At 41.7% G+C, this 14,212-nt stretch overlaps 1 protein-coding gene across 1 annotated transcript in view; it reads left to right on the plus strand.

Moving 5' to 3' along the window:
- Nucleotides 1-3,078, plus strand: part of MGAT4B (alpha-1,3-mannosyl-glycoprotein 4-beta-N-acetylglucosaminyltransferase B) — a 511,447-nt gene extending 508,369 nt beyond the window's left edge. The window contains exon 15 of the mRNA XM_075344381.1: nt 1,519-3,078. Coding sequence (XP_075200496.1) covers nt 1,519-1,542 — 24 coding nt within the window. The 3' untranslated portion in view covers nt 1,543-3,078. The remainder of the gene's footprint in view (nt 1-1,518) is intronic.
- The last annotated feature ends 11,134 nt before the right edge of the window (nt 3,079-14,212 follow it).

Raw genomic sequence — 14,212 nt, forward strand, 5'->3', positions numbered from 1 at the left:
ATTTTGAAGAACTGCATTTACTTTGATTTAAGACCAGGAGGGATTTTAGTTTCTTATCTAATGATAGGCAGAAGAGATCTTAAAAGGAACTTGTCAGGTCCCCCAATGCTATTAAACTGTTCCCATTAAAGGTAACCTGTCACCAGGTGTTATAAGTCTATGACATTCTCTGCCTGAATCTCACAGCTGGTGATCATGCTTTATGCCCGCTCGCTGTCACTTCAGATGTAGCAGAGCTGGGATTGTCATGGGACCTTCTGTGGATTACGTCGAATCTGTGTGTTATGAGGGTTAAAGGGGTGAAATTGGTAGGGTTTTTTTTATTCCATTTCACATAAGATTTTTTTTTTTCAGCGTTTGTGTTTTTCTTTTCACTTACAGATTAGTAATGGGGGGTTTCATAGACACCTCCCTTTACTAATCTAGGGCTTAGTAGCAGCTGTGAACTGTTATTATCCCCTTATTACTCCAATTGCCACCGCACCAGGGCAATCGAGAAGAACCGGGTAAAGTTCAGGGGTTGTTGCATCTAATGGATGCAACAATTTTGGGTGGCTGCAGGCTGCTATTTTTAGACCTGGGAGGCCTAATAAGCATCAGTTTCCCAGTATGAGAATACCAGCCCCCAGCTGTCGGACTTTATTATGGCTGGATATCTAAACTGGGAGGGACCGCATGCCAGTTTTTTAAATTATTTAAATAATTAAAAAAAAAAAAAACCTGCATGTGGGTCCTCCTATTTTGATATACAGCCAAGATAAGCACACGGCTGGGGGCTGCAGCCCGTATGCTTTATATGTGCTGTGTATCGTAATATGGGGGTACCGTTCGCTTATTTTTACACCAAGATAGAGCCGCAAACACCACCTGTGATTACAAGTAGTCAGACGCTGTCACACAGGCTGGGGGCGCGTCTCACTGCAACCAGTCACAGACGCCAGGACTGCTGGTGGGTGGGGGAAGCGGTGAATATGTATGAGCGATCATGTTCGGCCCCGAACGTATAGTTAGAGCCACTACGAAGATTGGGAAGTCTAATGCGCCTTCTCCAATACCCCCTGCTCCTTCTATCACCATTTATAATCGCCAGATTCTGGTCCCCCTAGACTTGTATGGGGACCAGCGTCTAACCAGATATTTGGGACCAATTGTGGGCCGGAACCATATTATTTATTTATTTATTTATTTATTTATTTTTATATATAATATATATATATATATATATATATATATATATATATATATATATATATATATATATATATATATATATACATACACATATATATATATATATATATATATATATATATATATATACATATATATATATATATATAATTTATTTTTATTCCGGTTAGACCCACAGATACCTGATATCTGCGAGTCCGCCCATCAGTATTCATTTTATCTTTCACAACTCAAGTGCATGAAGCCCTTTTTTATGTTCTTAACTATTAGATTAACATTATCTTTTTTTATTTCTCACCTTATTTTCTTATTCTTTTCTCCAAACAGATATTTATTAAAAAAGTTGACTGATCAACGGACCAAGTTGTCAAACAATTGGGCTCCTTGAACGTTTTGTGCTGCTCTGCCCTCATTCCCGCCCTGTGGTTCTGCGATCACGGGAGCACTGCTCAAGGTCAGTCTTGGACAGAAGCAGATACATTTTCTAAATTACCCCAATGAGTGCAACTGGTGAAGAGCTGACGCGGTGCCCAACCAGTCAGGACTCCCAGAATGCTCTGCTGCTCATGAAGAGGAACCTGTCTTCAGCCGAGCCACTCGCCACCACGTCCACGGATGGTGATGAGAGACCAAATGAAGCCTGTGCTGGTGGCTCATTTTTGCCCGTTCTTTGAGGGCGGATTTTCTAAAACAGTCGTCCTCCATGGAAAGCACAATATTCGTAAACGATGGACACCAAAGCATTGCTTTCTGCATTGGATGTACGTGTCGATGTTCTCATGTGCCGATGGATTGAGAAGGGGTATATACACCTACTACATAACGCCTAATTTCTCTGTTATCGACTCCTCTGGTGGCGTCAGGCTCATACCTCTCACAGTGGAATTAGTTAAAGGTGTTTTTTTTCTTTTATATAACCTTGGACTAATCTATTTTTTTTTTTTTTTTATTTCTCTATTAATTTAGAGATTATTGCCATTATAAGTAAATGAAAAGATGGGAAGGTTTTTCTCTACTGCTTCCAGAGATTGTATCTTTTACCTGCAAATGACAAACAACATTTAAAGGGGTTAAATAGTATTAGAAAAACATGGACGACTTCTTCTACAAAAACAAAATAGTGCCACCGCCATCTAGTGGTTGATTATGGTACTGCAGCTGCAATGCTGTACCTGATAAAATCATTCGAAAGGTGGTGCAATTTTTTGGAAGAAATCAGCCACGTTTCTATACTCTATTTTGGATTTGCACTATGGAGTAGGGCGATCAGTACAAGTTGCTATATTACCTTTAGATACAAATGGAAGGCCATACTTGCGTAAGAGAGTGGCCAAATATATCCAATTCCTGAGGACGCCATCAAATTTTACAAAAATAACATTTACTGCTCAAATGGATTTGAAATCCAAAATGAAGGAACTTATTAGATAATCATCTTCTGTTGTTTTGTGAACACAGCTCCTATGCAGACTGATGCACCCCCTTGATAGCAGACTGATGCACCCCCTTGATAGCAGACTGATGCACCCCCTTGATAGCAGACTGATGCACCCCCTTGATAGCAGACTGATGCACCCCCTTGATAGCAGACTGATGCACCCCCTTGATAGCAGTCTGATGCACCCCCTTGATAGCAGTCTGATGCACCCCCTTGATAGCAGTCTGATGCACCCCTTTGATAGCAGTCTGATGCACCCCCTTGATAGCAGTCTGATGCACCCCCTTGATAGCAGTCTGATGCACCCCCTTGATAGCAGTCTGATGCACCACCTTGATAGCAGACTGATGCACCCCCTTGATAGCAGACTGATGCACCCCCTTGATAGCAGACTGATGCACCCCCTTGATAGCAGACTGATGCACCCCCTTGATAGCAGACTGATGCACCCCCTTGATAGCAGACTGATGCACCCCCTTGATAGCAGACTGATGCACCCCCTTGATAGCAGACTGATGCACCCCCTTGATAGCAGACTGATGCACCCCCTTGATAGCAGACTGATGCACCCCCTTGATAGCAGACTGATGCACCCCCTTGATAGCAGACTGATGCACCCCCTTGATAGCAGACTGATGCACCCCCTTGATAGCAGACTGATGCACCCCCTTGATAGCAGACTGATGCACCCCCTTGATAGCAGACTGATGCACCCCCTTGATAGCAGACTGATGCACCCCCTTGATAGCAGACTGATGCATCACCTTGATAGCAGACTGATGCACCCCCTTGATAGCAGACTGATGCACCACCTTGATAGCAGACTGATGCATCACCTTGATAGCAGACTGATGCATCACCTTGATAGCAGACTGATGCATCACCTTGATAGCAGACTGATGCATCACCTTGATAGCAGACTGATGCACCACCTTGATAGCAGACTGATGCATCACCTTGATAGCAGACTGATGCATCACCTTGATAGCAGACTGATGCACCCCCTTGATAGCAGACTGATGCACCCCCTTGATAGCAGACTGATGCACCACCTTGATAGCAGACTGATGCACCCCCTTGATAGCAGACTGATGCACCCCCTTGATAGCAGACTGATGCACCCCCTTGATAGCAGACTGATGCACCCCCTTGATAGCAGACTGATGCACCACCTTGATAGCAGACTGATGCACCACCTTGATAGCAGACTGATGCACCACCTTGATAGCAGACTGATGCACCACCCTGATAGCAGACTGTTAGAAGCACTTTGTATTAGGATCCTGCAGTCTTTGATTTTATGTGCACCCTATGGTAACAAAGAAAATTCATGTTTGTAAGAAGGAGTATAGGGATGAAAGTAAGAATCGAACTACACAGAGTTTAGGCTTTTGTCCTGGGACACATAAGTCTGCATAGGAGCTGTAAACACACAAGGGAATTATGGTATTTTTTTCCCCCTTTTTAGATGCATTAGGTGGCAAATGTGGATTCCAGTGATGTGTTATTTACTGAGCTGCTTAGTGTAGTTTTGATAAAATCTCTGTTTAATCAGCAAGAGATTATCATTACAGGACTACTTGTTGTGCTGCTCATAAGCTCTGAATAACTGCTAGATCTGCATCAGAGAAAACATTGATTAGATCAAAATGACACCAAACAGCTCAGTAAGTGACACATCGCTGGAATCAGGCTCTCTGTCTCTACATTATGCTGCTCTCAGATGGGGAGCAAAAACCTGGTGACAGATTCCCTTTAAGGGGGTGTCTCATGTTGTGGACTTGAATGCACTGCTCTTTTGCACAGTGCTCTCCTTATTGATTGACACTTGGAGCCAGCAAAATAATTGCACCTGGCCCAAATTATATACCAGCTGAGGCAGCATCACCACCTCATAGGGTCACTACAGCTTTCCAGATCCCATGATCTACCCAGATTTGGTGCAGCATTTACAAGCTCTGTTTCAAAGAGCTTGAAAGCGCTGCATTTCTTGCTAAGGAAAACAGCCAAAACTTACTGCAGAGGTTGTTTGAACTTAAGCAATGAGATGTAAGCATTAAAATGTAAAATTAATAAGCAATTTTTCTCTGTGAAGATGATGAGACAACCCCTTTAAGGCAGTGGTCTCCAACATCTGGCTCTGCAGCTATTGAAAACATATAGCTCTTGGCATGCACTGAGTTTTGTTGGAGACCACCGTTGTACGGGACACTGCACATTTATTGGGCTCCTTAAGAAGTCTCAGGGAGCAGATTATACTTGCTGCTTTGGTGGCCGGTGTCCGGGGCATTGCTGAACCTCCGGCTCAGAAGATCCCAGGGGTAAGTAGCCCAAAGTAGCTCGGCCATCTGATCTAAAAGAATATTCACAAGCAAAAATGAAGCCTCACATAACCAGAAGAAGGATTTTAATTTATTGGCTCCCGTGAAGCTCTCACAGTTGGCAACATTTTAATTTTATTTTTTTTTTGTTCTACAATTACTAAGACTGCAAAAAGAAAAAAAAAAATCTCTTCCCGCTCTTGAGTAAATGTTTCTGTATATTTTGATCTGTAAGTGGATTTTTCAGGAATCGCTTTTAATTTTCGAAACCATTCAACTAGTTTTCTTGGCTACTATTTATCAAAATTGCCATAAAGTCCCACCTCTTCTCTGTTATATACACTGGGATATGTTGCAAAACAATTGTCGTCATTTGTATTTTTTATTGATTTCTTGAATACATCTCTACAAAAAAAAAATTAAAATAAAATTGTGCACTGTTACTATCTGGATGAGAGAGGATCTTGTCACTTTTCTTGTTTTGTGGTAGAGACTACATCGTAATCTTTTTATTTTTTGGATGATGATAAAAAGGAATTATCTCATAAGACGTGTTAGCGAGTAGTGTCCGCTACTCGCATATTTGTTACGAATAGTGGGCACAATGCAAGTCAATGGGAAATACTCGTTAAGTAGCGAGTAACCCGAAAACCGTAGTTTTCGCGCAAGTAGCGAATAGTACGGCTTTTGGGTTACTCGCTGCTTAGCGAGTATTTCCGATTGACTTACATTGCGCCCATTACTCGTAACGAGTAGCGGACAGTACTCGCTTACTACTTGCTCAACACTACCTAGGATATTGAGGGGGTGAGTGATGTACCCTCTAAATATCTGTAGAATAAAACATCAGTAGCTCTAGGAAAGTGACTTCACTCTTCTATTTTATGAAGCCTCATAAATGTCCGATTGTAATAAAGACATCCAGAAGTCTCCTAGTACAGGACAAAGTCACTGGAGCCTGCTGGGCTGTTGAGTATTTGAAGCGCACCAATCACCAGGATTTTCCTATGTAACCTAAATCCAGTGCTACACTGGCGCTATCATGTTGATTCTATACATACCTTTAGTTGTCAGCTCAGATGTATAGGTTTTGAAACACAAGCAAGTAAAGTTTGTAAAATAAGCAGCTTTTTGATTGGCAGCAGCTGCCGAGCAGCTGATAGCTGGGATGGGTATTCATAGTGATTCCCGCTCCCCTGCCTGTTGTTCCTTCCCCTATATTTTATTTATGCTAATTCCATTATAAAAGTGTTTTACTAATAATTGTGGCTAGAAGGACCTTAATGATGTCATACCCATGTGACCAGAAGGGGAAGGGCCTCAGCCAACAGAAAAATAATGTTGCTTCCTGGTATCGGCTATGTTGACTGAGGTTCAGCCCCTTCTGGTCACAGGGGTATTGACATCAGCAAGGTCCTTCTAGCCGCTTTAATTTAACTGCAACCATTAGTAAAACGCTTCTATAATAGAAGTAGCATAAATGAAAGATAGGGAGAGGAACAACAGGAAGGGGGCGGGAATCACTATCAAAACCCACCCCAGTTATCAGCTACTGCCAATGAAGAAGCTGCTCATTTTACAAAATGTATTTGGTTATGTTTCAAACACAATACATCCTAGCTGACAACTAAAGGTATGTATAGAATCAGCCTGATAGTGCCAGTATAGCACTGGCTTTATGTTATATAGGAAAATCCTGGTGATTGGAGTGCTTTAAAGCGCACCAGTCAGATTCCCTATGCCCTCCAATCCGGTAGCATTCATATCTGTTTGCCCAAATTCCCTCCCTAACTAGCCCTGTATAAATTTTTCGCTAATATCAATGTTAAAAAAGGATTTATAAACTCCGCTGTTCCTATGCTAATAAGGCTCTGACTAGTCAAAGGGGCGTTGCTTCCCCAGACTAGTTAGCCCTTATTCTGTGTTATCACACCCCTGTGGGCATCATGCCATGATTTCCAGGAGACCGTGTCGCCGCCAACTCGTGGAAATCTTGCGCATGCGCGCGGCTTTGTTCACACACGTTTAAAGGGAACCTGTCAGCAGAAATGTCCCCTAAAACCTAACAGATTCCCCCTCTGCAGCTCCTGGGCTGCATTCTATAAAGGTCCCTGTTATGATTGTGCCCACTTTCTGACCGAAAAAAAGTTTTTTTTAAAGTTGTACCTTTTTGGCTTCTGATTCTGTAAATCCGTCACGGGGGCGGGCTGCCTGATGGCCGTTATTCTGCCCCCTGGTCCTGTATGCCGCCCCCATCGCTGATTTCAATACTTCTGGACGCCGCCCACTGCTCCAGCCATCCCCGCGCATGCCCAGTGCCCATCTCTCGGGGATGAGCACTGTGCCCAGCGTCACCGCTGGTGACGTGCACGCAGGGTTAAGATTATGGGCGGTGCTGTGATGTTTATTCCTAAGCAACCGCCCATAATCGCGGGACCGCGCTTTCCCCCTCGGCCTGCTTCTTTTTGCGCAAGCGCGCTGCTGCTGACCTCACTTCGCCTCCTTCCCATCTTGCCCCGAGGCAGGAAATAGATGGGAAGAGCGCGGAGCAGTGACTACACCGAAAGCGCGGTCCCGCGATTATGGGCGGTTGCTTAGTAATAAACATCACAGCACCGCCCATAATCTTAACCCTGCGTGCACGTGACGCTGGGCACAGTGCTCATCCCCGAGAGATGGGCACTGGGCATGCGCGGGGATGGCTGGAGCAGTGGGCGGCGTCCAGAAGTATTGAAATCAGCGATGGGGGCGGCATACAGGACCAGGGGGCAGAATAACGGCCATCAGGCAGCCCGCCCCCGTGACGGATTTACAGAATCAGAAGCCAAAAAGGTACAACTTTATAAACACTTTTTTTCGGTCAGAAAGTGGGCACAATCATAACAGGGACCTTTATAGAATGCAGCCCAGGAGCTGCAGAGGGGGAATCTGTTAGGTTTTAGGGGACATTTCTGCTGACAGGTTCCCTTTAACCTCTGAAGCCGGGTGTACGGGTCCCATTTCAGATCAGTAGAACAGCTTCTGCACTACCGATCATGCACAGTGCGCCTCGCTGAAACCGGGATGCATACACCCGACTTCAGAGGCCCACAATAGAGCTGCTCACATGCTCGAGATTTCCAAGAGCTGGGGTGACACTGGCTTGTGGAAATCCTGTTATGACGTCCACAGGGGGTGATAACGTGGAATGAGGGTTGACTAGTCTAGGGTAACTAATGCACCAATCGACTAGTAACAGGCCTAGTTAGCGCAGGATTTATATACTCCGCTGTTCCTTTTTGTAAACATTGATCTTAGTGAATAACGTTTGACAATATTCCCTGTCCTGTCCTACAGATATGAATGCTGTTGGTTTGGCGGGCATAGGCAATCTGACAGGTTCCCTTTAACACCTAGACTTACAACAACTAAATTTAAGACTGCTAATCTAGACATTCAGGAACATTAAAGGGGAACTTTCACTTCCTGGGAACTTGATGAGATATAACTCTCTCAATTATTTATAGTTTGGAAAAGGGAAAAAAAAAATATCTGGCCCTATCGGGAGGCAGACGTTGGGCACTTCACTGTCTAAATATTTTGAAAGATTTGTGAGTCTCCTTGCCTCTGAGCTGGGAGATTCAACTGTGTGTGTGGAAAGGGGAAACTGTGTAAGCACACGACAGATCCGTGCTATAGTTTTATACTGGATGTAGTGATATTTGTAGCAGTGTAAGGCTAAGTTCACACATCCTGTGTTTTGCATCAGTCACAATCCGTCGCCTTGGGGAATTACGGTAACCTGCAAAATATTTTGCAGGAATCCTGTATTTCCCCATAGACTTCTATTAGCGACGGATTGCGACTGATGACCCTGCGTTGCATCCGCTGCGTCGCGGTCCGTCGTTTTTGACTGACCGCCGAGCGGGGAGCAACGCAGAATGTAACGTTTTTCGGGCCGTCAAAATTAACGCGCCGCGCAGGAATCCGTCGCCATCCGTCAAGCTTGTAATGCATGTCTATGGTGCTGGATTCCGTCGTAATCCGTCTTACAACGGAATCCAGCGCAGGATTCCGTCATGCTCTACTGAGCATGCCCAGCATGCTTGGCACGCCCACTGGGCTGTCCCAAACACAGACGGATCATGACTGATCCGTCAAAAAACGGACGCACAGCGGATGTAACGGACGCAACTGACGCAACTGATCCGTTTTTTCACAGGATTCCTGTGAAAGGAATCCTGTGAAAAACACATCAGTTGCATCAGTTGACATCTTGAAAATGACTGATCCGTTGCTGACGGACCTGACGGATTGAAAACACAGGATGTGTGAACTTAGCCTAACATGGATTCTTGTGTATTATGGAGTAAAGGGAAGGAGGCTAGAGAAAATTAAGTTTCTCAGTGTCTGCGGTGAGGTTTGTAGTACCGTGTTTTTCCACAAATAAGACACTGTCTTATATTTTTTTTGCTTCCCAAAAAAGCACTAGGGCTTATTTTTGGAGGAGGTCTTATTCTTTGAGTAACATGGTTGGGGGGGTAAGTTTACCCCCAAAAAAGCAGACCACCCCCACTTCCCAGGAGACTCATACTCACCAGACCCGGACGTCTGCATGGCTCCCAGGTCCTCCTGTGATCTCCGGTGGGTGCTGCACGCCGTCCTACCCTGCTGCTGGCTGACACACACACACACACACACACACACACACACACACACACACACACACACACACACACACACACACACACACCAGATCCCAGACACACACACACACCAGATCCCAGACACACACACACAGCAGATCCCAGACACACACACACACACACACAGCAAATCACACACACAGCAGATCCCAGACACACACAGCAAATCACACACACAGCAGATCCCAGACACACACAGCAAATCACACACACAGCAGATCACACACACAGCCGATCGCACACATCACATCCAGTGCTTCCGGCCACAGGGAATGATGAGAGCAAGTCACGTGTCCGGCTGCAGGTCCTGTTCTCCGGCGAGAAGAGATCGGTGTCGCTGGATGAGGTGTGTGTGTGTGTATGCGATCCGATGTGTGTGTGATTAGATGTTTGTGTGTGTGATCCGATGCTTGTATGTGAGATCTGGTGTGTGTGTGTGTGGGGGGGGGGCTTATATTTAAGCCTTGCTCCGAAAATGCTGAAAATCCCTGCTAGGGCTTATTTTTGGGGGAGGGCTTATTTTTGGAAAAACACGGTATATAGTGAGAGATTCACATAAACTGTTTAGAAGCAGCTATGGTCCCCACCTAGTAGCTTAGTAGCTTTACCATTTACAAGCAGACATTTTCTCTTCTACTAGATTTACCTTTTAGAAGCAGCTATGTCTCCACTTAGTAGATTAACTACACAACAGTCTCCTTGCGGGAGGTAAGGAAACTTTTTATCTAATTTGCATTTTGTTGATTTGTAGCACATTGGGACGGATTGGTGACTTACTTTATAAAAAATTATAAAAAAGAGGAAAATACATTCTTTCATTGTATTCTATAAGATTTGACTGCAAGGCGCCATTTACCATTCAGCTGTTGAAGTCACCCTCTCACCAGGGCTGTGGAGTCGGTAAGCCAAACCTTCGACTCCGACTCCTCAAATTCTCTTGCACCGACTCCGGCTCCGACTCAGACTCCTACATATATTGCTTATAGTTAGGTGAAAAATTTATTGTAGTACATGAATATGTGTATGTGAACATCAGACATTTAATAATTTTTATGATACAATAATCAAGATATTTGGATAGAACATAAAATATATTTATTGGAATACAACTTTAGAACACAAAAAACTGTAATAAATTGTAAATATGTAATACACTATGTAATATACAGTAGATTACATATATATCTTGTGTGTGTATATACACTGTATATATATATATATATATATATATATATATATATATATTACATATTTACAATTTTAGTTTTTTGTGTTCTAAAGTTGTATCCAATAAATATTTTATGTTCTATCCAAATATCTTGATTATTGTATCATAAAAACAATTAAATGTCTGATGTTCACACTGTACTACAATAAATTTTTCACTTAAATATAAGCATTATACTAAATGTTATTATTTAGTAAAATATTCAGCACATTCTGCATTGCACTCCTGTCCCCAATTTATTATATATTTTAGGAGTCTGAGTCGGTGCATTTTATACCGACTCCAACTCCAACTCCGACTCCACCAAAATGAGCTCCGACTCCGACTCCACGACTCCGACTCCACAGCCCTGCCTCTCACAGATGGTACCTCTAAGAGAAGAAAATCTCATCAGATTTTGGTAAAATGAAGGTATAACCTGCATCCGAGTGATGCCAGGAGATTAGATTTAGTAACTGCATATATTTGAGAAAAGTCTAATAATTTCATTAGCTGTCACTTTTTGTGTTTTTCTCAAAAGTGGTAAACCCATTTTAACAGGAATGTGTAATGTAGACTTTAAATATTTTTTTTAGGTGTTTTGAAAATATTTTAAATTTTTTTCTATAGCACAACCTTTTATTAAAAATTTTTTATAAATCTTGCAATTCTCATACTGACCACTGGGGCTTTTTTAGACTAACTTACTGTTGATTGAGGAAAATCCCATATACATTAGTAGCAGTAAACAGACTTTGCACCTATGTTTTGTATTGAAGCAGCTAATGAGCGTGTGCAAAGTTTATTGTAAAGAGCGGGAAGTAGGGTGAGCTGCCTCATCGCCTATTGTGATTGGTGGATCCTGTGTTATCAACTTTGTATAGAGAGATTACCTGTATGGGAATCCTGCCTCTAATAAAGGAGCAGTTGTAAACTGTTTCTCAAAGGATCAGAATTATCAGTCTATAATAGCCCCATTGTGAAAATTGCAATTTTACAATTTTTTTTCGTAATAAAGACTGTGCAACTAAAAATAATCATGATTTTTATTATCAACTATATAAAAATTTTATTTTTTATTTTTTTTATGAGAGGATCCTCCAATCACAAGTGATGTCACAGCTAACCCTAATAACCCTCCCCATCACAATGAACGTTGCCTGAGTATTGATGCTTCAATACAAAAGATGGGGTCTAAGCCAGTTTAATGCTGGCAATGTACATGTGTTGTTTCCTACAACCAAAGGAAAGTTAAAATCTAAAAAACAAAGCTCCAGTGGTTAGTGTGAATATTACAAGATTTTCTTATTTATTATTTTTTCCAATACTGATATTGCTTTAAATTCCTAATCCCCCAACATTTAAATACAAAAACCTGACTTAAAGAATAACTCATTTTCACTGCCATACAATGTTGGGTATATATCTGTTAAGCCCCCTTCACCATCTCTACCACCTCACTGCCATTGATTACAATAAAACCTTGGCAAATCTGGTAAAAGAGGCGACGGCTTCATTTTCTCTACAGGGTATAGGTGCTGTATGCACATAATGGTGATATAAAAAAACTACTTTACACTTTTTTTTTTTTTTTAATTTATGTAGGACACATCAGAGAAATACATTGTAAAAAGAAACTGGTTGTAAGATTGACATATCCGATAAATGTGGGACAGCTCTAATTATAGGGGGTGTATGGTGACCATTATGTTCACTCTTGTATTTGATGCGATCATTCCGCTTTATAAGTTAATGTAGGAAAATGAATTCTCCCCTGGAATCTCTTGATAAATTTATTAGCAGCTGCTAAATTGAAATGTCATACAGTCTTCAATATAAAAACTGTAAAGGTTAAAATCATTAATATAAAAAGCCTGACTTCCAGTTAAGTTGTCATCCTTGTCGGGTTCACATAAGGAAAACTTCTAAAGGTCACACAAATATGAAGATTGAAAGGCATTGATCACGCTCAACGGAAAGCCTTGGATGAATTCACATTTCTTGAAGAGTAGAATTGTGTGATGGATTTCATGTTGTGAATAAGTAAGTGCTCGTTGCATCATCTTAGCTTTTATAGTTTGTATTCTCTTTAGGGTATGTATCCTTTGATTAATCTGTCTTGACAATTTGATAATGATGGTAAAATATGTTGAGTCGTGCTTAAATTAGGAATCCTAATGAATCCATTAGAAATATACCAATTATGCATTCAGAAAAAAAAAATAACCAAAGCAATATATTATATACACACACACACACATACATACACACACACACACATATATATATATATATGTATATTATATATATATATATATATATATATATATATATATATATATATATATATATATATATATATATATATATATACACACAGTATGTATAAAAATATATTTATCTGAACTGAGCATCTTAAAAGTGACCCTCTGTTCCAAAGTTCTGCCTCTTGGAACTAAAGGTGGAAATTTTCCATTTAAAGCGCAACACACCTGGATTTTTGTATATAATCTATAGCCAGTGCTATACTGGCACTATCAGGCTGATGCTATACATACCTGTAGTGGTGAACTCGGATATTTAGGTTTTGCAATCCAAGAAAGTAAAGTTTATAAAAATCGGCAGCTTCTTGAGTGACAGCAGCTAAGGAGGGGGTATTCATAGTTATTCCCTCCCCCTGTTAGAATTAGCATAAGCATTATACAATCGACCTACCAGGACCTGTGGTGAGGTCATACCCATCTGACCAAAAGAGGCGGGGCCTCAGCCAACAGAAAAATGTTGCTTTCTGGTATCAGCTTTGTTGGCTGAGCTCTCGCTCCTTCTGGTCACATGGCTATGACCTCCCCACAAGTCTTGCTAGGTCGATTGTATAATACTTATGCTAATTCTAACAGGGGGAGGGGATAAGTATGAATATTCCCTCAGCTATTATCTGCTCCTCAGCTGCTGTCACTCAAGAAGCTGATGATTTTATAAACTTTACTTTATTGAATTTCAAAACCTAAACATCTGAGATAACCACTACAGGTATGTATAGAATCAGCCTGATAGTGCCAGTATAGCACTGGCTATAGGTTATATAGGAAAATCCTGGTGATTGGTTCTCTTTCACCAACTGGGCGTGTACCACCGAACGTCTCTGGGCCGTGCACATCGCCGTGTTTTAATTGGCCAATGTTAGAGACGTTAACAGAGGAGCATAACTTTTTAAATACAGTGTATAACTTTGTAAACAGAAGATTTTGAAAGTAACTAAACTGGATGGAATATGTGTAAGTCTCGGTGACCACATAAAAAAACAAGACCAGGGGCTAAGCATAGTAATGGAGGACACAGATTTTTTTTGGTTTTGTATAATATCTTTATA

The sequence above is a fragment of the Anomaloglossus baeobatrachus genome, chromosome 4 (assembly GCF_048569485.1).
Source record: "Anomaloglossus baeobatrachus isolate aAnoBae1 chromosome 4, aAnoBae1.hap1, whole genome shotgun sequence".
NCBI lineage: Eukaryota > Metazoa > Chordata > Amphibia > Anura > Aromobatidae > Anomaloglossus > Anomaloglossus baeobatrachus.